This window comes from Odontomachus brunneus, unplaced genomic scaffold, assembly GCF_010583005.1.
Source record: "Odontomachus brunneus isolate Ranch 3 - 2012 unplaced genomic scaffold, Obru_v1 Obru_scaffold_006, whole genome shotgun sequence".
In the NCBI taxonomy this organism is placed as follows: domain Eukaryota; kingdom Metazoa; phylum Arthropoda; class Insecta; order Hymenoptera; family Formicidae; genus Odontomachus; species Odontomachus brunneus.
This window is the reverse complement of record NW_022639456.1, coordinates 3,675,980-3,702,288: the sequence shown is the minus strand read 5'-3', so window position 1 is coordinate 3,702,288 and position 26,309 is coordinate 3,675,980. Positions and strand designations below refer to the sequence as shown.

Sequence of the window (26,309 nt, the reverse complement as noted above, 5' to 3'; positions counted from 1 at the left end):
CCCCTCTCTTCTCTCTCTCTCTCTCTCTCTCTCTCTCTCTCTCTCTCTCTCTCTCTCTCTCTCTCTCTCTTCCTCTATATATTTCAATTTCATTACCGCGAGTTTATCTTAGTTACATCCGCGAGGGAAATGCAGGACGGCGAAGCGCAAGTACTTTATTGCCGCGGCGATACTTTCACGAGTTCCTACGTTGGTAAAATTGTCGCTGGGTGTGTTGAGCTATCCTCGTGATGTTCGCAGGGAAACGTCTGGCAGCAGCTTCTGTCCTTCCACTTCATCCTGGAACTTGTCAACACGATCCCGTTCACAATCACGGTGAGTCCTAAAGAGGATTATATTTCTTTATCTTTAGAGTTACGCTCTTATGTCTCGTCAACATTCGTTTTAATTTCGTAATGCGAAAGAAACGGCGCAATTCTCATCTCCATATACGTCGCCGTACGCTACGTACGGCTCGGCTCTTGCGTCGCGTCTCCCTTGCGCATGGAAAAATTGCTGGTTGCTTCTTTTTTTATTTTCTCTAAACAAAAAGTAATGCCTCGTCGACTTGTGCAACGCACAACGGCGCGATGCGATGCGGGGCTGTAATTAGCGACCGATAACGCGGCGGACAGGAACGAAGGGACAGCGAAGAGGGCGTGAAAAACAAAAGGGAAACATATGTGTATGACGGAGTGATATTCGTGTGAAAGTATACGGACTTGACTTCGCGACAAAGTTGTACGCGGCCGGCTCTGATGTATCGATCTTTGCATGCCCCATAGGGGATAACCTTTATCTCACGGCGGACGGTACGTAACGACATTACGTGCACTCGGTATTGCGCTTCGGAATTTAATTAGCTTAACCTTATTAGTTTTGGATTATGCGACGGCGTTTGTGTGGCGCGTAAACCGAGGGGCTATGTTTACGAGACACCGGTTCTGTTCGCGTTCATACGCGCCTTGCTTCATCACGACGCTGTGAAAGGCGCGTGTTCATTAAAGAACCGGGGAGATCTGTCCTTCGAACTGAAGGGACGGGTTCACGCAGACGAGTGCGTCACGAGAAGCAGACGTCGAGGGAAATACCGCGGGAGTGTTATCGTCGGAGCTTTTTCCCTCAAAATCGGTTTTTATTCTCGCCAAAAGCTCCAAGTATATACAAAATTCAGTGTACAAACCCGACCCACACGCTCTCCACGGTCGGTCTTTGATATTGGAAGGCAAGCAACAATGAGCAAACTCGGGGCCCAGATCGAGCAGCCGCGTTCGTGTTTGCACCGTAAATATCTGCGACCGGCTGATAACAGACGTAGCCATTTATGGCGACCGCAAGCGTTTTGCAAATGCTGGGACGGATGCTTACTCATCTAATGAATCAATTATTGAGGTCCAAGACAAATCGACCGGTCGACGAGAAAAAGTGTTCGCGAGGAGAGACAGCGTGATCCGAAAATGTCTGAAAGACCGTGCGCGCAATCGATATCGGCGTATTCATTACAGCCCGAGCCAATCCCATCCTTCATTCATTTTTACAGTCAGATATTTATCTCGAGCGCTCGATTACGAAGATTTTGTCACTCTTCATTCGTCACCGGCAGACGGCAAAATTACAAAGCTTGATTCGCTCTTTGTTAACATTAGAACTACCAAAGCGTTCAAAATGACACGGATCTTATATAAAATGGAACATCTGTATGTTCCCTATATTAACTCGTAAACCCTTTGATCGATTTGGACTAAATTTTGCATACTTATTCTCTAAGGTCCTGCGGTAAATATAAGCTATCGTGAAACCTAGACACGTCAGCCTCTCTCCTTGATTTCACCCTTCTGACGCTTTCTGATAACCCGGGAAACGCTGGGAGGTTTCAGCTGCTTTCTTATAAAAATTGTTTAAATCTTGCATTTTTAACAGCGATCGAACAAAACTGAAAAGAAAAGAAGTATAAGTAGATATGTTTTTTCCATTCATTATATATTTTTCCAAGATCCTGTCATTTTAACCGCTTTGACAGAAGTAGGTCATTAAACATCGTTAAATTTAACGTTAAAAGAAAAATCGTGTCTTCTTCCATTAAAAATGCGTACCACACGCGCGAATCAAGAAATCAAGAAATGCAGGTCATATCTTCGTACATTATTCCTCTTTTTTTTTTATATATTTTTCGTTTCTCATTATTTTATTAGGAAAATCAGTATGCATTTGAGCACAGTTGGCTTAATTCCGCGACAAATTCGCGCATAATCGAAGCAGTGTTAATCATGAATCGGCAAAACTTTCCTTTCAGTAAAATAATGGACAAATTAATAAATAAAATTGATTAATCGTCATGCATAAAATTACAAATAATTTCGTCGGCAGACGAAATTAATTATCAGTCAAGCGTTGATGCGATTCATTATGCACCGATTAATTATTAATTCCATCAATCGCTGAAATGATTTGTGACTTTGTACACGACAATCAATTGACTTTGATTGCCGATTTTATTTTAGTCAAAGGAAATCATAGTCGATTAATGCCTATCACGCGCGGAGAGTCGCAATTACGGCTCACAAAGCGCGATCAGCACCGGGTGGAAGGTCAATACGCGCGATCACAGATGTTAATGTTACATTTGCAGTTATTATATCCACCGATGAGAAACCTGTTCATCCCGGTGTTCCTGAACTGCTGGTTGGCGAAGCACTCTCTGGAGAATATGTTCGTAAGTAGCTGCGTGTCCGAGCCGGCTGTGCCGCCGTAGCTTGCGTCGTGCTTAAATCTGGTGCGCGCTCGACAGTGATCGGTAATCATATTCCAGAACGACCTGCATAGGGCGATGCAGAAGTCCCAGTCGGCGCTGAGTCAGCAGCTGATGATCCTTAGCGCTACGTTACTGTGCCTTGTCTTTACTAGGTGAGTGCACGAAAAAAAGATTATTTTTGCATTTGGAGAAAGATGTCTGGTATATATATATATATATATATACAATTTGGTTAATGTTATCACGCTTTCACTTGTGTACATATATTATTGAGAAGGCATAAATCACACATAACGACGAAATGCTTTGGTCGCAGTTATCAAACATTCGATTGATCCCACTTTAACTAAATTATAATTCACTTTGATCAAATTTTCGACAAAATCCTTCTTTCACGGAGAGAAAAGCTCAGTTTAATTCATCAAACGTCAGATGAAGTACAAACCAGCATCCCGTTTGAAGTCATCAGAATTCTGTTCGAGTCGACAAAATTCTGTTTAACCAAACAAGATTCCGGGGTTAATCGGAAATCTTGTCAGTTCGATCAGAATTCCGCCACTTCCAACCGACATCCCGGTTCGTTCGAATTTCACTAGAGACTTTTGGTTAATCCAGACAAATTATTGTTTCTCCCGCGTGCCTCGGCGCGATCGTTACGTAAGGCGGGCAAGGCGAGAGTAACGATCGCGTGGAAGCGATTATAACATCGCGTTGTTCGCGTTTTCTCCAAGATCCGTCCGAGTATCAAATTACACGCACAGATAGTTTCCGGAGGAGATACTCGCAGTCTCAGAGGCGAAGACGCCTCTAATTAAAGCAGCGTTAATTGAGAGGACGCATTCGCGCGCAAATTCATAAGCAGTTGAACGAAACGCATGTTGGCGATCTTTAAGGGAGGCACGGCATTCAATTAACAATCAGGAGTGTAACGCAGCTCCGCGGCGCGCAGAAATTGTTCTTGCTTGCTTGTGTTCCGCCGCCGCCGTTCACCGTGCAGATTGTTTGCCGAATCGCAGTCAAACGTTTACCCGTGTTCGGCAGTTATTATGGCCAAGTTTCGCGGACGGTATTGTTATGGCATAAACTTCAGCTAAGCCGGAGTAAATGTTTGGCGCACCGCAGACATCTAATCCGAGGCGCCGGTATAAGTCTGCACGAGCGACGCAGTTCCGCGCGCTCCAAGTTACAAAGTACTCGCCGTGTTAATCGGCGTGTTACGGTACGCAAAGAGACGACGAGTGCGCGACAATTAATTACTTCATTAGTGTTAATGCCGCGGATTTTAATCCCTCTCTACGGGGCGTCATACGACACTCACACACGCACGCCCGTTGCTCGCAGTAAAAATCGAACAAAACCAATCGAAGAGAGAGCCTCGCAAATTCCGCTTTGTGCAATTACATTACATCAATTTCTGTTAATTACTCTTCAACTCGACTGGTGTCCGTCCGCGCGCCGTCGTGCGTCGCAGCGACGCGAAATGTCGCGGGGTTACGCGAGCGCTATCATAATTAACGGAGGTAATTGCATGAATATAGTAGTCGCGAGGTAAGATCGCATTATTCACACTCTTCCCTGTTTGTCTAAAATATATTCTTCGACGGACTGGCGTAAGTTTTTGCGGAAGTAAGTTCCGGTTTGCCGAAATTTTGATCCTATATTCGGCCTCGATATCCCACATTTCACGTATGTTTCGATATTCTAAAGCCCACATCAGTCTCTTTTGAGTCCATTTAAGCTACCAACATTGCCGAGAACCCACAAGTGGCATTTTGTACGTTTTCTACCATTTACAGTTGTTGAGTAGGACTTCAATTGCCACGTGTATTATACACGCGCACACACTGATCTTCAGTATACTTCAGAGTATATAGATGTTAGAAAGTTCAGGTCGGAAATGAAACTAAAATTTCAACTCGGATTCTAAGAAGAACGAAGCCAAAGGATACTTTGATATTCTTGAACTCGCAGTCAGTCGTCACTTTGCGAGATGACACGTGGGATTTTGCAATTTTGAAGAGTAACCTGCTCAATTGCACGCGTATAAAGCGAGTGTAAATTTACAATTATTCACAAAGCGACATATTACGTCGTCTGTCACTGAATCGTGTATAAAGTGTGAAAACTGGGAAAAGGAACACACTATGGAAACACTGTCGATTAAGGGGACCAATGTTGTTAAACAAATATTACATTTTAACTGGCCGCAATTTCAATCCTGGCGGTGATATTAAATCCACATGTGTACGGCGCAAATATCAATTTTGCGTTTCCGCATTCGATCGATAATAAACTGTGGAGACGATCGGCGGCGCCGTCTCGTTATTAGAGCGAGCGAATTACGGCAATTGTCGCGCGTCGACCATTTCGTATCTCTCTCTCTCCCTTTCTCTCTTTCTCTCTCTTACAATATTACCGTCATGCAATTCGCGCTTACGTGTGTGTTTAGCACGAGAGCCCCACCAGTCGGTGTCGCGTCTTCTCGCTGCAAATTTCAGACTGAATAATTAAAACGTGCGAAGTAATTCACGTCGCTGCGTTGAAATGCAAAAACAAACGATCGCCTTGCTCGCGCAAGCCGTCGCGGTGGCGAGCAATTCATCGCGTGAATTTGGCGAAACCGGCGATTTGCGCGTTAATTTCATGCGCAAATCGGCACAGCCTCGTGCACGACACGAAAATTTCAACGCTGTGTTTCAAAGCGATGCCCCATTCTCGTATTTCACGATAAATTCGCCTGCGCAAAAGTGCAACTTGCGTTGACCCTTAGAGCATCGTATATATATTTGATCAGCGAAAACCATCGCTTTGTGGTCTGCGGGCATGTAAAATAGGAGCGATCGGATGAGCATCGGCCATACACGGAGCGTTCAGCTCCGCGCTCTGCTCCGTATCCTAAGGATTAACACGTCCATTATCACAGTTTGTTTAAGCAATTCTCTCCAGACATTACATTTGTTTTCGTGCAATTGTGTGAAACAGACTTGGCTTGTTTATACGGCGGATATACAATGAAAAATGTCATGGGGATGATGTCACATGTGACGTTGGTAGTCAAATAAAATTTGAGTAAAGATGAACCTCTCTCTCTGAAGTGAGAAAAATCGGTGCGTCACTTATGCATGTGTGACATACGTTGATGATGTACATGTTAATCGCGCCACTGGTGTAAATCGCGAAGTAACATCCGCGAGCTCCGTCGTAACACGGTCGCGATGAAATTTCCGCCATAGCATCCGCATTATTTAAGTTTACATAACGAACATATTTCATCTGCAATGGTATGCGGGACTTATTGTATTATCCGAATAACGAGAAAAGTTTCCACCACCACCTTGGCGCTGGAGAAGTTCCTATTTACGAATCCAGTCCGCGGATGACTGCAGTTCGTCTTGTTTAATCTTCTAATAAAGCCGTATCTCGCGCTAAACGACCCGACAGAGGCGCTCCGTCGAGATCGCAGTAATGAACGAATCGTCCGCATGCGCGAATCAATTTCGGATATTATGGCCGTTCGCTCACGAGGTTCCATCGTGGCCTACATACCACCGACGGAGGAATTAGACACACAAAAACATTGTGATAGAACGCTCGCGAATCGACATCCGAGCATTCCCGGGAATGAAGCGCCACAAATTGGCGTCTCGCGTGCGTGCAGGTGCAGATGAGAAAATGAGTACCACGCACCGCAAAGGAACTGTCATTCGGCCGAAAAATTCCGGGATTCTCAAAAATCTGTCGACTGTGTAGACGCGAAAAAGCAATTATCCGTCACACGCAGACGGCGCGAATCGTCGCGTCAACGACGCGCGCGATTAATTTGCAACTGCACCGTTCTACGGTGTGCATACGCGCGTGAGAGACAGAAAGAGAGAGAAAAAGAGAGAGAGAGAGAGATCAGTTCTATCGAAAAATCTATACGTAAACTTTGAAGGGATGACTGACGCAGCAGCTGCTGCTGCGAAAAAAACTAACAACTCGTCATTCGCAGGCGGCGCGACAGTAACGATGACGTAAAAGTTTCGCCATATTTCTAGTGCGCGAATAGTGACAAGCATCTCGACAAATTCGAGCCGCGATTAGCCCCGCTTCCAGGTGTATAAATTCGCATATCGCATGGCCTTCTTCCTCTCGGTACGCGCATCGTATGGCTGGCGTATACGCCACGATATCTCTGACGTCACGTCGTGACAATAGACCAAGATAATCGGACGCTTCCTTGCGTCACTAGATTCGCTGTAACGTCAGTAATGAGCGGTATTACCAACTTGATACTTTAATAGTAGTATCGCGGCGTATTGGCTATTCTGTCTCGCGGGGAACGGCTTTCGCGACACAAGGTGCACAAGCTCGCCTCTCGACCGGCCGGCCGTTTTCAATTTTCCGATGAAGTGCTTTTCAGCAACGGACAGTTGAACATTCCGCGGCAGATTGACGAATCACTGCGACTGAACACCGTGTTCTTCCCACGGTATTAGAGAAAGCGGCGGGGAGAAATGACAAAACACACACCTGATCGACCCAGATCGCGATATGTGGGACAGACTTTAATAAGTAATCGCACGCCGGCTTGTGCAGATGGATTGGTATCACCATCGATCGCGGCGCTTTATTATTTACGGTGTGATTCTAGAGCGGCGCACTTGCTCGCTCGCCCTTGTCACGGATGTGTTACCTGCGACAAGGACGAGAGTCTAGAGCGCCGTGCGTCGTAAAGAAAGGAAGAAAGAGAGGAGGATTGCCTTCGGAGACAACGGCAATACGTTTTGTTTCATCTCTCTTCGGTAATCTTCTCAACGAATTTTTTCAAATAAAAAAAATTATCTCATTTTCTGTGACAAATATGACGCTCGTCAATCATACGAGATCCCTTTTACTTGTAGACTCTTCTGGCGAATGTTTATTCAAGTACTGTCTGTTACATCCCTGCCCACACGATGTTTGCATTCAGAAAGAAAAATTAATTTAAATTATTTAAGCATGCAACGGGTTGCAAGCCAGTTTATAGCAGACACAATGAAGCCAGGAGTTCACTAAGCTCTCACACTCGAGAGTCATTACTGACAGATTTACGCCGTAATAATATAACTGAGAGCATAATTTAGAGAATACTAAGTAATAATTAATACTAGTTATAATTAACAATATATATATATATATATATATATATATATATATATATATATAATTACCGAGCAAAAGTCCGTAAGTAACTCTCAGTTCTGGTAGTTTCGCGAACTTCCGACAACTTCGTTGTGTCTAAATCGTCTTGCAACTTGCTATACACACATGCGTCAGTATCCTCTTGGAAGAGTTAAATGCCCGACTCGGTCTTTCGTGTTGTTTTTCGTTTGGTTTTGTTTCTGTTACCGGGCGTCTCCACCGTCCTCGAGCGGGTCTCAATTATTCACGCGATCCTCTCTTCGTTGCTCGAGATACTTAATTATCGGCCGCGTCAGCAAGCGGGTCGCTTGACTTTCGTGTTGCTAGAGCGCGGTATGCACGATAAGCGCTGCAGTCTCGATTGCACGCTATCGCGTCTGTAGCTAACCACCGTCTAGGTCGGCTACCAACAGCAACGTACCGCTGGCCGACCACTTTCGTACATCTAACTTTCGCGAGAGCCACATTTCCGCAAATTACTCCCCTACCGATTCCAAACGACGTCGTCGGCACAGAGTAATGGTCGAGCTGAAAGAAATCGATAGAATTTGTTCGCGAACAACAATTCGTCATATTTGAAAATTGAAAGAGGAAGAAAGAAAGAGAGAGAGAGAGAGAGAGATTCAGCTACTTATAATTTGACGATTTTTCTCGTTGCGTTTATTTCAACGTTTCTGTGACAAATAATAGACGTTGAACGGAGATTTTGTCTTTCTCCGCGGCAAAGTTTGCTCGGGCGTGTCCGTGTGTATGTGTGTGTGTGTGTGTGTGTGTTTGCACGCGTATGAGAAAGGACGTTTCAAGTACCGACAACGAGTACGGAGATGAAAATCTTGTGTTAATAATCTCCGCGCGCACGACAGCCCCGTGCGTGTTTGTATACTTACATTCCATTATCCTTAATGATATGCGGGTTGCACTCTTGCCGGCGTTTTGACGTTTCTACTGCTGTAGCACCTGTTACCCGGCATAATACGTTAAAGTAATACGATCTTTGCCGCTCCTCCGTCGTGTCTAACTCGTCGTCTCGGTCGAGTGATTCAGCTCTGAGACTTCTCAGCATGCAAATCACCGATTTTTCCTCGTTTTATTCTTTACGATACACTTGTTGCTCCTCGTTAAAGAGAATAATAATTCCGCAGGATATCTCTCGAAATGTCTCAAACTCTCGGCAGAATCCAGAATTCCCTCTGCGGCTCGTCGTAGAATTTCCACGCGACGAAACGAAGTTTCTAGCTACACGAAAATTTTTAGCAACTCTTTCTCTTTTATGTCGGCCGCGTCGCTTGTTGCCGGCGAAATAATAATGTTCAATTGAATCGGGACACCGTCGCAAGCGCGCGACGGCGGGATTCGTTAGCGGGACCGACACTAACAAACGACCGCGTTTGTACGCGGAACAATGAAAATTTTCGCGAAAATGCGCGACCATATTATTCGCCGTTGGCTCGCGAAAACGCGACGGCCGCTGACGAGCGCACTTTGAGAGGAGATAAAACGCGACTGTGACTGCCAACCGTTTCGACGTAGTGTGCTCTCGTTTTTTTTTCTCTCCCTCGCTCCCCCGCGGTCGAACGCGTCGCGTAATGCGAATTTCGAGAGCGCGTGTTTCAATGTTGTTCGAGCGGCGACCGCGCTCATCACGTCGACGTTCATCACGCGTCGCGAATGCCTCCGCTCCGAAACGAATGTTTCCTCTACTGTCGCCGGCTACGATTACAAAGTGTTACGCGTCGCGTAATTTGTATTATATCGGGGGAAACGGGGGAGAGGGAGTAGAGTGGCAGACTCTTATCGATGTTGAATAAATTAAACGCGATCGATCCGCCTATATTGTTAATTAAAACACGCGATGGGGGCACGCTCTCTCGACTGTCACGACACGTCGGACGGAAGCACGATGATGCGAAATGGCGCGGGGGAGGAGGGCGGTAGGAAAAATGAACAAGGTGCACAAATATACACGTCGATATAGATATAGAAACGGGGCCGCGGCATGCATAATGGATACCGGCCGTTTATAAACGCCGCCCGTTATACTCGGTCTCGGTGGTTTCCTCAACGCGCGGGGTTCAATCTCTTCCCTTTCTTGCGCCGTTACATCAATTCCGTCGCGACTGAAGGACGGCCGAGAGGGCGCCGCTTTATCTTGTCCTGCCTCGAGTGGCCGGGCTAATTGTGCATTCATTTCGTTATGGGCGAGGGAGGCGCGTCCGAATGAAAAATTACGACGAGATGGAGAAACGGGCGAGAAGCAGGGGAAGAGAAAGAGAGGTTGACTCACTCTTCTCGGTATGAAACAGCTCAGCGAATTTGCCCGTTTGAGGCTGGAATGCGTCGGGCCGATTAAGTCGACGCGCAAAGTTAAGAGCCCGCGCTAATTGCGATTGATTTTCGCGAGGCCGCCGCGACACGTCGTACGACGCGCTAATCGATCGAGGAAAGGAGAGTGTCGACGGTACAAACGCCACGATAAAGGCGATGCGAAACAGCGGTAAAACATAATCTACAGAAATCGCGAAAGCTATTCGTATTCCAGTCACACAACGATGTATTCGTGGAATCCCAAGTGTGGAGAAATCGTCTCGATGCCGTTAAAGCTTACGGATGCGAGCTCATACGTACGTAAGCCTCCCCCTCCCTCTCTCTCTCGGGGAAACGACTATGGAACTTGGCTGATTCTCGACGGCTCGCGACGATTTAATGCAGGGCAATGCATCGCCTGCAGCGACGACTATAGGAAACGCGAATTTACGTTAGCTGCAGTCCAGCGTATGCCGTCGTTATAGGCGACGTGAATTTACGCCGGACGCATGTAAAGTGACTACAATCATGCGCCTCCGCCGTGTCTGTCCTTGCGGCTATCCTCCGATCGATCCGATGGATTTTCCGTATTTCAGCGTATGCGGGATCCAGCACTTCCAGAGAGCCGGGCACAGACACCTGAACCTGTTCCAAAGCACGTACTACGTCGTGGTGACGTTCTCCACCGTGGGCTACGGGGACATCGTGCCGGACATTTGGCCATCGCAGCTCTACATGGTCATCATGATCTGCGTGGCGCTCATAGTATTACCAACGCAGGTGCGTATGCATGTACACATGCAATTGCGTGTCTCCGCGGATGCACTCTCTTCGAGTGAATCAGTAAACATGTTTCCGACTTAATCAGTAAGAGGACTGTTCTACCTATGATGAAGTGAACATTCATTGATTTTCAGTTAGAACACCCACACTTTACCACACAGTCTTATGTCTCACTGATTTTTAACCAGGTCTAAGATCCGTAATTTAATATTCTTGAAGCTTGTTTCACGCAAGGCAAATTTACATTTAAAATTATGAATTTTAGATTCATATCAATAGGCCTTGAAATTTGCTTTCAGGTGAGATATTCAGATTTTAATTTAGAGATGTTGGATGTGAGTTCCTCAGCTGAATCGCGATTACAAATCTAACGTCATGTGTATGTATTATGCAATTCAAATTGAAAACTCAAATCCAACTCCAGCATAGTATTAATATTACCAAGTATAGCACTGAGCTAAATAGTACTAAGCGTAGTACCTCAGTGAAGAATGCACTGATTATGACTTCAGAAAGTACAGAGTTCCATAGGAAGCAATTTAGAGTTTGTCAATTTGCCAAATTCAACGTCCAAGTCATTTGCAAGTAGCAAGGTGACGCGACGCGTCACGTCGATTTGCGCATCTACCGACGTCACTACCTCCGGAGGAGGCGGGCTGTTCCTTGAGCAATGTTCGCGCGAGGGTGCGCGTAGCATTAAACTCGCGTGCGTATTCATTTCGTTTGACGCGGTTTGCGAGCGTATTCTGCGTCACAACGCGACCGTTCTTTTATAGACGTTATTTTCAAGTCACACACCGCGGGGAAGCTCGTAAATGTAACCGAAACGGGGCCCGTCTTGACTGCCGGTTGTACCGCCCGGTACGGTGTTGACCCTCGCCATTACGGATATTTATTATTCCGTCCGGCCGCACATAACACTTTTATTTCTTGCGTAACCGGCGGAGAGAATACGCGTCGAGAAGAGATCAAGTAGTGCGCTTCGTGCCCGATCGTAAAAAGAAGGATCGTTTCCGTGTTAAGAATATTCGCTGCGTAAAAGGTCATTTTCTTTTTCCCTTCTATCGGGAAGATTTTTCAATTTTTGACTACCTTTTATCTTCCACCGACTATTCTCTCTCTCCCTCCTTCTTTTTCTCTGTATATCTTTCACTGTTTCTTTCTTTCTCTTTTCTCTTTCTCGTTGAAGGCGATTACATTTAGGCATTAATCGGTGATAATTTTTATTGACTAAAATAATTGGCAAATCAATATTCAAGATTAATCAATTGTTATATATAAACTCACAAATAATGTCATCGATTCATAAAATTAATTATTACTCCAACTTTAATATGATGAATTAAATTATTCACGATTATATATATGACGATTAATTATAATTTTGATTATAGATTTGTCTATTATTTAAGCCAAAAAACAGATATTAATCTCCAACTAGTTCAGATGTTAATCCCCAACTAGTTCAATCTACTCAATTTGGCTTCCGAATTGGTGCTATATCTTTCATGAATTTGTTTTCGACGTTTCGTGAACATTCCAGTGTATTTTTTTAGAGAGGAACAAAACCCGAAACGAAAGTAAAACTAATGTAAAACTAGACTGAAATGTTTACGAAACAAATCGAAGACAAATCCAATGAAAGATGAACACAGGAACCTAAAATATCAAATTAGTTTGTTTTGTTGCTGATCATTTCATTTTCTCGCGTATCTGAGTAAGCTGGATGCAGTTTAGATACATATTTGCGCCTACATACAGGCCGCCGCCTTCTGAGAAAAAAGGTAACCGGTTGTACGAGACTAACGAAAATTCGGTAACGAAGATCTGTGTATTTTCTTGGATGCGCGTTACTGTATCAACTCTTCTTTCTTGCAATTGGCTCGCAACCGAGAAAACTTTCCGCTACAGAGGCCTCCTTTCTGTTGCGTTATCGTGCGTCAAAGTCTCGTTAACGGTGTTATTCAAGAATTACTTTCATATCACGTTATCCGTTGTGTACTAAAATGTGATACACGGGGATGCTTTCCGCGGGTAACTTTATATAAAAATAAATATATGCAATTTAGCATTAAGAGTTTTATTTCAAAATTGCATCGCACACTAGACTTTGTGTGTCTTATTAACCCTTTCAGAACGCGAGACATCTTTTAAAGGCTCTACGGCCTTCATGCATGTATTTCAGAAACTATCGATCCGATATTCACAAAAATGAGTATGTAGGGATTTTTTGGGGTGCTCTTTCCAAATTTGAAGTAAAAAATGTAAAATTCAAAATGGCGGATAAAATATGGCAATTTTAAAGCCAAATTATGTAAATATGATTCAATTTCCGTGGAACTTCATCCTCTCTAAATTTGAATTAGTGAAATGAGCAGATGTGATCAGGTCGGGTCAGATCTAAAAATTTTTTTTCCTTGGTCGGCATTTTAAATATTCGATTTCAGTTCTCAAAAAAGTATCTTTAGAAAGTTTCATAGTTTAAATTTCACGGAAATTGAGTGATATTTATATTATTTATCATTTTTTCCGTCATCTTGGGTCACAGAATTTTAAAAATCTAAGTTCAAATTCGGATTCAACGACCCCAAGAACCCATAGAATACGTACTTCCGTATAATCATAATTAATAATTCCGTATAATATCTCCCCGAGCAAGCCCCCGTCCTGAAAGGGTTAAATATTTTTGTTCCGGGATAGCGCGCCGTAAAGTTTCCCTCTAAAAATCGAGCGACGAGAGTGCGCGATGAGCGTAAAACGATCGCAAGCGCGGCGATTTAAATATATCGCGGCCGAGTTGGTGATTAATCGTAAAATTGTTTTAGCGTTTAGCAGAGGAACTCGATTGGCCAAAGAATATTATTAATTGCGCAAAAGCGCGGCACGGACAACTCGCGTCTACTTGTTGTCCATCGACTGATTGCGTAGTGGCGCTCAACAGCGGAAAGCCTCGTCACACTCGCTGTAATTTATCTGTCAAATTGCCTGCCAATCGCACACGAGATATATACGTGTTAACTCGCATAGGTCAACACGTCGGTCCCCTTTTCCTCTCCGCGTACGTCATGTCCACCATCGCGTTTCCGCGTTCGATTAAATTTGGCGCTTTCGAAAGCACAGCGTGGGTACGTTTTAAAATAATTCGATGTAAAAGCCTATACCCTTTGCCGAGGCAGAGAGAGAGAGAGAGAGAGAGAGAGAGAGAGAGAGAGAAACGCTTCGATGACCTCGGTGACAAAGTTTGACAGGGACGATTGGAAACTTGCGAGTGAAAACGCGTAAAATTGCGGTCACCGGCACGCATCACATTCATACAGCCATAACGCGTAATATTGGAAGATATAATCGACGATTTATATAGAACAATAAATCCTTCGGAAAATTGCGACCTTCAACAGATCGAACGAGCGTTATACGAACAATCCTCTTACTGAGTGATCTCACGAAATTCGGAATGTTTCAATCATCTCTCGGATCTTCTTTAGTCGCGCATAAACGACGTGACTAAGTAAACATTAGAAGATCGAATATTTGACGAGTATCTCGTAAAGAAACAGTCGTTTTTTACAACTCTGTTTACGAGGTACTCTTCTCCCTCTGCTCTCATTTTCGCACGGGTGGTATTTCGTTCGTCTGTTAATCCAACGAACTATCTCCCACCTCTCTTCTCCCTTCCACCTAGTTACGTTTACGGTTTACACAACAGGCAGGTGCATTAGCCGATTGCATAATCGTTATCTCATATCGGTTGCAGTTCGAACAATTAGCTTTCACGTGGATGGAACGGCAGAAGCTGGGCGGCTCGTACTCGTCGCACAGGGCGCAGAGCGAGAAACACGTGGTGGTTTGCAGCACGACGTTGCAAGCCGACACCATCATGGACTTTCTAAATGAGTTTTACGCCCACCCCTTGCTGCAGGTTAGGCGACGAACGAATTCACGTCCGTTGAATATTTCGCTTGCCTCGCACCCGCGACTTTGCACTCACAGCCACCGTAAAAACTTCCCGCCGAGGTTTCGGCTTATCCCGCAGTAGTTAAAGCAGATGGCGCGTTTAATTCCGAAATGTCGTCGGGTTCGAATTTAATGTCGCGAAAGATGAAATCGGGGCAAAGGTCGCCATGAGAGCTGACGAAGTCAGCGGGCTATTATAAGATATAACTGGACACACTCGTTACTCACGTTCACTAGCGTTTATATGTCATCGAAAGAACTCGAAAACATATACAGCACGCGAATATAAAGATATTGTATCGTGTTAATTAGTCATTCCGTGTAATGGGTGTTCCAGAACTCGCGATCTTAATTTTTGCTGAGTAACTTCAAAATGATTTAGCGCAGATGTGTGTCAAGGGAAATCATTGTCTATGGCGACTTTTTCAACACATCTTCGCGTATACATACAGTACCTTCCATAAGTTTGGAAACACAGGTAAAAATAAGGATATTAAAATGGATATTTTATTATATAATTCTATTTTGCATTTATCTTTACAAGATCGGCATTTATATAATTTGATAGAGCAAAATTTTAAGTTTAAGAATCCACTTTCTGTATTGCTGTGCAATGAAATTTAATGGAGTCATGAGCAAACCGGATTCAAAATGCTCAATTTTACTTTAACCCTTAGTAATACACAAAATTGTAGAGAAATTTGTTCATCATGTAAATTGTATAAAAAACTTCAATCTTTTATACGGAAGAAATTAAAATTTTCTCAGATTTTTTCTTACGTTTGTGGCACGTCTCAAATTGAGAAGAAAGTTTTCCATTTTGTCCATTTCATTTTCATAAAAACCACATTACACTAGTGATTGGCGATTGACGATTGAAGATTAAATTTTGACGAGTCAACGAGCCTCAAGCTTGCTTTGTTCCAATTGGTCCAGTTCCAACATTCAATCGTGAATCGCCAATTGCTAGTGTAATTTGGCCTTTATGAAAACGAGATGGACAAAGTGAAAAATTGTTTCTCAATTTGAGACATACCACGAATGCAAGAAAAAATCTGTGAAAATTTTAGTTTCTTTCGTGTAAAAGATTGAAGTTTTCTATACAATTTACTTGAAAAAATTTCTCTACAAGTTTGTGTTTCCGTATTACTAAGGGTTAAAATAAAATTGAGCATTTTGACTTCGGTTGCTCATGAATCCATTAAACTTCATCGCACAGCAATATAGAAAATAGATTCCTAAACTTGAAACTTCGCTCTATTAAATGATATAAATGCCGATCTTCTAAAGGTAAGTGCAAAACAGAATTATTATATCAATTTTAATATCCTTATTTTTATCTGCGTTTGCAAACTTATGGAGAGTACTATACACTGAGAAAAAAATTTACTAAATTTCCAAAAACGTTGGAAATGTTTGTTTGGATAGTATTGTGAAGATATTTGTTTAAATTAAGTATTTATTTTCTAAAATTAAAAAAACAAATTTATATCTAAAACTTCTTTATTTAATTTTATTTAATTTTAGAAAATAATTATTTAATTTAAATAAATATCTTCACAGTACTATCCAAACAGACGTTTTTTGAAATTTAATAATTTTTTTCTCAGTGCCAAGTATATATAATGCTCAGTATATATAGCCAAGTCCCAAATTAAAATTCTATTAAATTGAAATTTTTGATCGAAGTGAAGTAATTTTGTTATTTAGTCGTCTGAAATTCAGTTCACGAGAAATCTCGCTTTTCTGGTCACTCGAAAAGTATCGATGTTTCAACGTCTCCACATTGTAAAGAAAATGGACTCTAAATTATTCAGAGAGCTTCTCGGGGTAAAGTGCGGATTTGCGAGTTTCGGGACACTCTATACACGTGCTCGCGCTGGTTTATCTCGTCATTTCTCGACACTAATAATCGCACACGGCCCGAGCAGGATTATTACGTGGTGCTGCTGTCGCCGATGGAGCTCGACACAACGATGCGGATGATCCTGCAAGTGCCGATCTGGGCGCAAAGGGTGATATACATACAGGGCTCGTGCCTGAAGGACGGCGATCTCGCGAGGGCCCGGATGAACGAGGCGGAGGCCTGCTTCGTGTTGGCGGCGAGGAATTACGCCGACAAGACCGCCGCCGACGAGCACACGATACTCAGGTCAGTGATCGACGGGAATAATCGCGCTCGCTTCGCCGGGGCGGTTGCCGCGAAATCAGTATTTCCGCAATGAATTTGCGTTCTCGTGGCGAGAATCACGCCAACGGCGCGCTCTTCGATATTTTCTTCGTCGGCGTGTACACACACCGCGCATATCCCGGACTTCTTTCATTTAAGTTCTACTTGGGAGTTCGTAAGGAAACTAAGTTGCGCCGTTGATCTTAATCACTGAACTTCTCTCACTTCCCGGTTGAATTTCTAAGGAGCAGTTCGTGCACGAGCTCAAAGACTTCACGGCGCGTATCGCGATGCTCATGATTCGTCCGGGACATTGAACACGCTCCGAGGTTTTCCTCGATGGTTCAGTCGCAAAATTCTTGAAAAGGGAATAAATAAAAAAAATACGTGGACTGAAGGGAGGAAAGAATCCGAATATCTCACGGGGAATATGATCTTGTTGATCGCAGATCCTGGGCGGTGAAAGATTTCGCGCCCAACGTTCCTCAGTACGTTCAAATCTTCCGTCCGGAGAACAAGCTCCACGTGAAGTTCGCGGAGCACGTGGTGTGTGAGGACGAGTTTAAGTACGCCCTTTTGGCGAACAACTGCACGTGTCCCGGCGCATCCACGTTGGTCACACTGTTGCTGCACACATCCAGAGGGCAGTAAGTACCGAAATGTATTGCAAGTTTTCGCGAGATCCCGATTTCATCGCCCAACAGAGTCCACGTGCAGCTCACGTATGTACAGACGCGTGGGCTTCGCATTCGTTTATTTTTCGACTGTTTTCAATACAAATGTAAATTTTCACATAAAGCAAATAATAACGAAATTTTCATGTAAAGCAAGCAATAACGTGTACACTGTGCATTCGTGTGCCGATATTTCATACATTTGCCGCGCGAGTAATTATTCAGTTGCACGTTTGCTTATCAAATATTCCTTATCATAACAGTTTCGCAAATGCCAAAGTTCACACGCAATTACGGGCATGATTTGATGAAAGGAGACGCTTCTTACTGTGAACCGCGAACGTGTCGGCAGACACTGTAAAAGAATGGGATCTTTCTCTTCCGCAGAGAAGGTCAACAGTCGCAGGAAGAGTGGCACCGGCTGTACGGTAAATGTTCCGGCAACGAGATCTATCACATCATTCTCGGCGACTCCCGCTTTTTCGGGGAGTACGAGGGCAAGTCCTTCACCTACGCGTCCTTCCACAGTCACCGGAAATACGGGGTCGCGCTAGTCGCGGTCAGACCGGCGGAGCTTCCGGAATTTTACGAGGACACCATTCTGTTGAATCCTGGTAATCTCGCCGCGCCATCACTTGTACACTCTTGACATTATATTGTCGATTTTGCGCGATTTTGTCCTCGTTTTCTGTAAGCGAGAGGAGACAAGAGATCGAAAAGATCCCCTTCCCTCCTTCGTCCTCAAAGTTTGCGTCTCGCGAAGTTACGTCTCGTCGATACACGATCCTCCGCGAGTCGTGAGCGTCAAAGTTCTTCCGGTTGTGCAGGGCCGCGGCACATCATGAAGAAGACCGACACCTGCTACTACATGAGCATCACCAAGGAGGAGAACTCCGCGTTCGTGGTGGCGAACAATCAGAGCGGCGTCGCCGGCGAGGGGATGCAGGTGGTCGTCGAGACCAAGTCGGACGCGACGTGCACGAGCGGCGGCCCGACGACGTGCGCCACAACAACCAGCACTACCACGGCGACCATGAACTCCACGGGGGCGACGTCGACGGTGACCACGACGACGACCATTACCACCACCACCACTACGCTATCGACCAGCTGCACCGTCGGCGGCGGCGGCGGCGGCGGTGGCGGCGACGGGAACGGTACAGCAATCAGCAACGGTGCCGACGCGCACCGGCAATTTTCCAACAGTTGTAACGTTGCGCTGAGCGAAACACTCCGCAGGCAGGAGACCTGCACGGGGCCCCGTGCGCAGGACCGCTCGCAAAACGGTCCCCAGGGTCACAGGGCCCCGTTGCCGCCGCAGGTTATTTTGCAGGTCCTCCCTAGCACGCCCACACCAATCCAACACTACAACTTACTCGCATCCGATGTCCACCGTGAGTGTCGCATGCGCATCGCTGCTTCTTCTTCTTCTTCTTCTTATACTTGTTCTTCTCTTTTTTATTTTTATTTTTCTTCTTCTTCTTCTTCGATCTAGCCTGACTAACAGGTACAGAGGACTGATAATCCGAAATGAGCACCTATGATCGCGACCGATCGCGAGCTCTCTTCTGTAATTTAAAGTGCTTTGCATTTATTTTTTACTAGATCCATATTTCTTTGGCATATACTTGGTTGCCGCATTGGTAGACATTATGGAATAGAGTAGTCAAGTATCGCCTGGAAGATATACGCTCGTTAGCAGTCCGAATCTCATCGCAGACAGACACACGTACACTCACACGAGACACGCTCGCTTTCGCGCTATGGATGTATAGCCGAGGCGAGATAATAAGACGGGACAATGAGCATCGCTTCCCGGGGAAAGGAGGAACGGCGGTGATTTCTGGACGCGTGATTCATGAATCCGCCCGTTTCATCCCCTTCGGTCGATTCACCGCGCCGTCGTCGTCGTCATTGTCATCATCGTATAAAACTCAGCCGTACAATGTATGGTTGCGCTATAAAAGTGAAATTACGTAGAAGAGCGGAAATAATAGCGTGTGTCGAATCTCACGCGCGATTAAATCCGCAGGCAGTGTTGACTGACGATAAAGCGTCCGAAACGTCTGGCCGTTCCTTCCTTTCCACTCGCGTGTCTTTTCCGACGCGGTAACTCTGTGTGCGGTTTTACGCTTGCACGTTCGCTTTACGTGTAATCCGCGTGTATACGCGCTATACTGTTTGCCCGCTATTCAGCGCCCGCTACCAACAACTCTCGATAAGCGCGACTTCTGAATAGGAAACTGCGAGACTGTGCCGTAAAATATTCTCTCGCTCGCTTGCTCGCTCCATTGCGGATCCATGTCTGGCATTTGAACTAACCCGCCGTGCGACAGATTCCGCGAGAGCGCGAACTGGCCCGGATTGAACGATAACCTGAAACGCCATCGGTTGGATGGGCGCGTCTAAAGACGCGGCTACAAACGAAGAAAAATGCGGAGGAAAGAAAGAACGAGAGTATAACAGAGCAGGATGTTCCCTGAAGTCGCGCCTTACATATCACATTTTCTCTTTCGCCGTCAGCGCGAGATATTTTCTTTCCAAACGGGCCGTTTGGTTTCTCGATACGGACGATACGCGACGGATTTTTGCTCAACTACGTCCGCGCACTTCTGATTCTTCTCTATTTATCGGTTACAGAGCGGAGACATATCGCCTGTCTCTCTCTCCTCGACCATTGGCAATTTTGCAAAGCCGCTGAATATCGCGCGGGTTGTTATCAGAGTCACTCATCGCGCTCGGCTTTACATGTTGCAGCGACTTATCTCGACCCCGGAGGGTTCGGGGACTCGAGGCAGTGCCTGAAAGAGGGAGGATCGACGCCACAAACGCCAATCACCGGAAATCACCTCGATGTGCCACGGTCTCTCGACCCGAATCCCAATCTGCTTAGCCCGGAAATTCTCACTCAAAGGAGAGGTCAGTCGTTATACCTCATCGTTGGATCCATTTCCGATATGAATGCCGGCGATCATTTCCCTCGTTATCGAAAGCAGAGAAAAATAAGTCCGTTGAAGCCCGTTAAATAACAAAGCGCACCGCTCGTAGCCTGTCGTTAAGCGTATAGAAGAAAAACAGACTAATTTTCCGCGAAATAAGATTTGTATTGAACCTAAGCGCGGACTTACCAGCGGCAAAGTTAAGTTAACGACGAGACCGGAGTCTGCTTAAAGGTCACCACGCGCGGAGTTTAAAGGGCACTATCTGCGCGACATAATTTCGTTGAAAGTGGCGTCCTCGTGCAACTGACACACTTTCGCTGCGTATGTAAAGTAGTTTAAAACTCCTTCTTCTTGTTCTCCTTCTAGTAGCTAATTTCGCTCGTGATGTTTCAGGGAGCAGAAGACCGAGTATTTTACCGGTCCCGGACATGTTAACCAGCTCGACCTTGCACCTGCCCGGTCAAGAGTCCTTGGACCACGAAGGCGACGAGTCGGAAGACGAAATGGACGACGACGTTCCTTGGCGATCGCCGAGCGAGAAGATCGCGTAAGTATGTTTTGCCATTTCTTCCTCCGTTTCCTTTTTTCTCTTTTCTCGCCACTTATCGACGTGACACGTCACGTCGATGAAGATCCCGTGGAGATATCACGACGTCGATCCTTGACGATTATATAGCAGCACGAGGAAAGAAGCTCGTTGAGATTCATTAGAGAGTCCGTCAGTCGAGTAGAGAAAATTATTCATTAGCGGGAATCTGCCTCCTCCTTTCTCTTCTTCTGATCTGTTTAATATATCTGTTATGAACATATATATATATATATATATATACATACATACATATACATATAAATATATATATTTATATGCGTATGTGTGTGTGTATGTATCGATTTTACAGCACGATTATAAGATCCTCCGAGGAGGATACGATCTCGCACTTTATCTCGTGCACCTGCATGACGCGGTCTTGTGCATCGAATTGTTAATGTGCATTCTATATACATACTTTTATATATCTATGCATATTGTATGTATTTTATATATATTTTTTATATTTGCACAACGATTCAAATATCCGAAGAAGACTAGTGAAACAGTATGTTGATGTTGACGCGTCATCTTCAATCTCGCTCGTTTTCTTCTTCAATTATACGCGTCATGTTCTATTGGTACGATAAATTGTGCAAACTTGGCAAAAGAGATGGACAATTTGGTAAAGTAATTTTGTCGACAAGATCATAACGCCTTGTATCCGATAGTTGAAGAGCTCAAAGCGACCTTTCGAGCGGGCCACTCGTCCTCTCGCTCGATCGCTTCGCTTCTTCCCCGCATAGTGTCTCTTCTGATGCAAATTTCCCGCAGTTTTGTCGCGCAATTTACACGCGTACGCGTGATACGTGACACTCCGTAACCTAAACAAAGTAATACCTATCCACGTTGCTTTTTCCGAGTTCTCTCGGAAGGAGGAATCGTCGGGGTGAGAATTGAAGAACAGCACGATACGAACTTTCTTCACCTTCGAAATTGCATCTGTCAGCGCTGAATTCTGTCTTACCTTACCATAAAATCTCGCTGAAAGAGTCTTCCACGGGCTTACGGTGGGGTTACCCGTGTCCTCCTGAGGAGAAAGACGATACGGTCGTGTGCCGGCGCGCTTTTAATTTAATGACCTCGTTAGTACTAAAACGCGAACGCGTCAAGAGGCCACCACGATCGTATCGTCCGTCCTCTAACTACCAGAGTAGAGGGAGGGAGAGGGAGAGAGAGAGGACGATTACGCGGGTACCTTCGCTCCGTGAGTTGCGCGAGTATGCACCGTGCACGCTCCGGCTGCTCGATGCACTCTTATCTTTATCTTAGATGCTCTCGATGCAGTGTTATTGTCTCGTCGGTAGGACAGCGTATTAGTCGTATTTAAGGGCCTTTCGGCGTGAGTCGTGCGCGAGAGCGAAATATGCGACTCGTTCCGCGCGCAATTACCGCGACAACGCTAATGAGTCCTCGTCTGTTCGCGAATCCCATTCACAAAAGTGTCGACCTGCTCGGAATATTAGAATGATGCGCGAAACGCCGGGAAAACGTACTCATCCTTTCGACGTGTTCCACTCCTCAATTAGATTCGACCAAGGCTAGTGTTATGCTCGTTTATAGTCTAGCAACACAGTACATTCTGTCAGATGTCCTCATACTCCCGAGATTTCTTGGAGTGAAATCTGACTCGGAATGAGTGAAAAGTCACTCAAGGCGATAGTGGCATTACTGTCACTCCGAATCACAAGAGTGAATCTTTCACTCAAACCTGACTCTTAATCCATACATTTAGATGGCAAATTTATAAAATGAATTCTTAGAATTCAAGCGAATATTTTAACTTGAAGCGGACTTATGTTTCTGTGAGACAGTGGGGGAAATACATCAAACTCATCCTTCACAATTTTGCAAAAAAACATTTATTCTTTATTCTTGAACGAAGAATTCACTCTGTGAGTGAGTAGTCACTCGACTGAATCGACTGTCGCTCCACTTTTCGAGAAAAATTTCACTTTGAGAAATTTACAGAGTAAGGTAAATGTACCAATCTCCGGACATTGTTATTATTTTTATATTTGAATATGAATATTTCAACTTTCAACGTACAATACATACATATAATTTTTGGTATATATAAATATTTGATATACATACATTTAATATTTATATTTAGTGTACGTTGAAAGATGAAATATTTAGAGAAATATTCAAAATAATAAGAGTGTTCGGAGTTAGGTACATGTCCGGGCATTGGGACATTTACCTTACAACTGAGTCGTGAAATAGCTTGAACGCATTTCGAGCACTTGAAGTTGCAACACTTCAAGATATCAAAATTGAGAGGTACTGCTGACGCATTTGCATATGAATCGGTTATGACAGGAGCCGAAGTGACAGTGCAGAGTGCGAAAATAAATGTAAGAATACGTGATGACATATTAATACGTGTTAATGCACTCTGTGTTCATAACCGATTCATACGCGGCAGCAGTTGCTTTTAATTTTGACATGTTGAAGCGTCGCAGCTTCAGTGTTCGAAATGCATCCAAGCTGTTTTGTGACTCAGTGTACGTAGATGAAGAAAAATTCATAGCAACATAGCGTCGAAGTAGGATCCCACTTAGCTCGAAGATAGATACCGATTTATAGAGATTCTCTCTCCTCGTTATACGCATATCTTTATTATTTCGCACTTCTCTCCGTCTGAACCGTCGCGTCGAATACGATATTACGGTCGAGTATGTTCAAGTTCCGCGCGCAAACTTCTCATGCCGACGCACCGGATCTTTCTTATCCGATCCGTTTAAGTATAATCGTGCAAGTCGATGGTTTGATGTGTCCTGTCTCAATGTCTCTCGATGCCTGTTTCACTAACGGCACCGGACGGTGCCGTTGAATCGCTGCTCGATGCTGTCCTGCCTGACACCCTATATGTCCTCCATGGATGTTTTCGATGTCTTCCTTCCTGCATCGTCCTTGTACACTGCCGTCTTGCCGCACGACTTCCGTCCAGCAGCTTCAAAGGGTGAGTCCTCTCTCATTTCTTACGCTTTTATCACATCTCGGTGAATTTGGTTCGCTTGTTCGTTTTTTCTCAGGATACATATATATATATACTTCCATGTTTGTATACACATCTCTCTTTTGATCTTAGCTTTATATTTGATTACACCACGATACGTAGTTCACGCTCGTAGCGGTGCGTCTTAGCTGAACTTGAAAAATTCGCTTGTAGCAAAGATACACGGAAAAGAGAAATTTCAGTTTGTATAACTAACAAGTAAATATACTCAAAAGTTACACTCCGATTTCTTTCTAATTTGGCACAAATGTAGAAGTACAAAAAATATTTAAATCATATTTTTTCATTTTGACCCACTTTGAGTTTCACGGGCAGTTTATAGCTTTTTAATGTTCTCACTCCTCTCATCAAGCCGAGATTCCAACCGAAATATTTTAAGTATGTGCTAAATTAGTCAAAAATGGTTCGAATCTCGGTTAAACCGAGAGAAAGAGAGAAATCCAGCAATTTTAATTAAAATTTTAACAAAATCGCATAGACAGAAACCATTCCGAATTTCTTTAGCTAAGATTTGCTGAGTTTGCTGAGATTCCAACCGAAATATTTTAAATCTGTACTAAATTAATAAAAAATGATTCGAATCTCGGCTAAACCGAGAAATTATTTGTATAAATAATTTTTTTCAAGTTTTTATGTTTTATTTAAATATTTTAATGTTTAAATATTTTATTATTTGTACAAATAATTTTACACATTTGACTTCATAATCATCAAACCAAAAACGCCTGTATCTTGTATTCAGTTTTATTTCTTATGCATTTTTGTTATACATGTTGATGATAGGAGTGAGAACATTAAAAAGCTATAAACTGCCCGTGAAACTCAAAATGGGCCAAAATGAAAAAATATGACCTAAATATTTTTTGTCCTTCTACATTGTGTCAAATTAGAAAGAAACCGGAGTGTACCTTTTAGGTAGGTTTACTTATAAGTCGGAAACCGAACGAAAAACTCGCTGATGGGAGATAATATTTCTGTTACTGTGACCGAAAGCAGTCGTCTAGACATTCGTTGAAATTCCATTGAGATAATTGAGAACAATTGACTGAGTGCGAGCCTCCTACAGGAATCTTTCTGTTTCTATCGAGTTTTTCATCTGATTAACAGAACATCCAGTTACACTAACAGAGTTGTTTTTTCCGTGTAGTGTCGACGTCGTGACGTGTTGTGTAATAACGTCGAAAACAACGACTGCCCAGTAATTCCGCACTCATAATACTCGCGGTCGCCCAATGACGCGTTAACCACCCCCCGAAAGGTGAAGATTAATAATGACCGAGAATAAGCGTCGAAGTGGAGACCACGTATGTCGGGCACCATCAATTCCGCCCCGCGATGTTTCCGAACACTTTGAGCGCAATTAATCGTGGATATAAATTACGGCCGACGGCATCGCGATTGTTATAAATGTTTTCCGCTCGGGTAAGACGTTGTCGCGATATCGAGCACTATTTTCACACACGGCTCGTCTCGTTCGGATCGCGTGACGTGACGATACTCGCGGGATTCCGAGAGACGGTATAAAACGACTCACTCGCCTTGCCTCTTCTCGTCTCCCGCGTGGCACTCTCGTCTCGGAAATTTCCAGAAAATCGGCGAACGAGACAGCCGAAATCGAACCGTCGCGTTGAAGTCTCGTAAGTCCCAGACAAATCGCCACCTGGTCGTGGCTAATGCAAAGCGCGACGTGATCGTTCCAATTTTAACTGGATATCGAGGCGTGTCCTCAAGTAGTCTCTTGCAGATCGTATTCCTGGGCGACGTTCGTTAATAAGAAACACGTCGGCGGAATTTAGATATCATCGTCGCACAGAAACGTCGCGAGTACGTGTAATGGAGTCTCGACGATGTTGCAGGATCGTCAAGGGATTCCCGCCGGTCTCGCCCTTCATCGGAGTCTCGCCGACCCTGTGCTACCTCCTCAAGGAAAAAAAGCCGCTCTGTTGCCTTCAGCTGGCTCAGGTATACTCGCGG

General features: G+C 44.3%; 1 protein-coding gene across 4 annotated transcripts in view; it reads left to right on the top strand.

Annotated features, from left to right (window-relative positions):
- Positions 1-26,309, top strand: part of LOC116853240 (potassium channel subfamily T member 2) — a 149,997-nt gene that overhangs the window by 110,213 nt on the left and 13,475 nt on the right. For all 4 annotated transcript variants that reach the window (XM_032834230.1, XM_032834213.1, XM_032834205.1 and 1 more), the window contains 13 exons: positions 241-315; positions 2,609-2,692; positions 2,789-2,883; positions 10,795-10,978; positions 14,736-14,900; positions 16,867-17,087; positions 17,555-17,752; positions 18,167-18,393; positions 18,607-19,173; positions 20,537-20,698; positions 21,115-21,268; positions 24,270-24,278; positions 26,192-26,297. In XM_032834230.1, the coding sequence (XP_032690121.1) occupies positions 241-315; positions 2,609-2,692; positions 2,789-2,883; positions 10,795-10,978; positions 14,736-14,900; positions 16,867-17,087; positions 17,555-17,752; positions 18,167-18,393; positions 18,607-19,173; positions 20,537-20,698; positions 21,115-21,268; positions 24,270-24,278; positions 26,192-26,297 (2,247 nt within the window). The remainder of the gene's footprint in view (positions 1-240; positions 316-2,608; positions 2,693-2,788; positions 2,884-10,794; positions 10,979-14,735; positions 14,901-16,866; positions 17,088-17,554; positions 17,753-18,166; positions 18,394-18,606; positions 19,174-20,536; positions 20,699-21,114; positions 21,269-24,269; positions 24,279-26,191; positions 26,298-26,309) is intronic.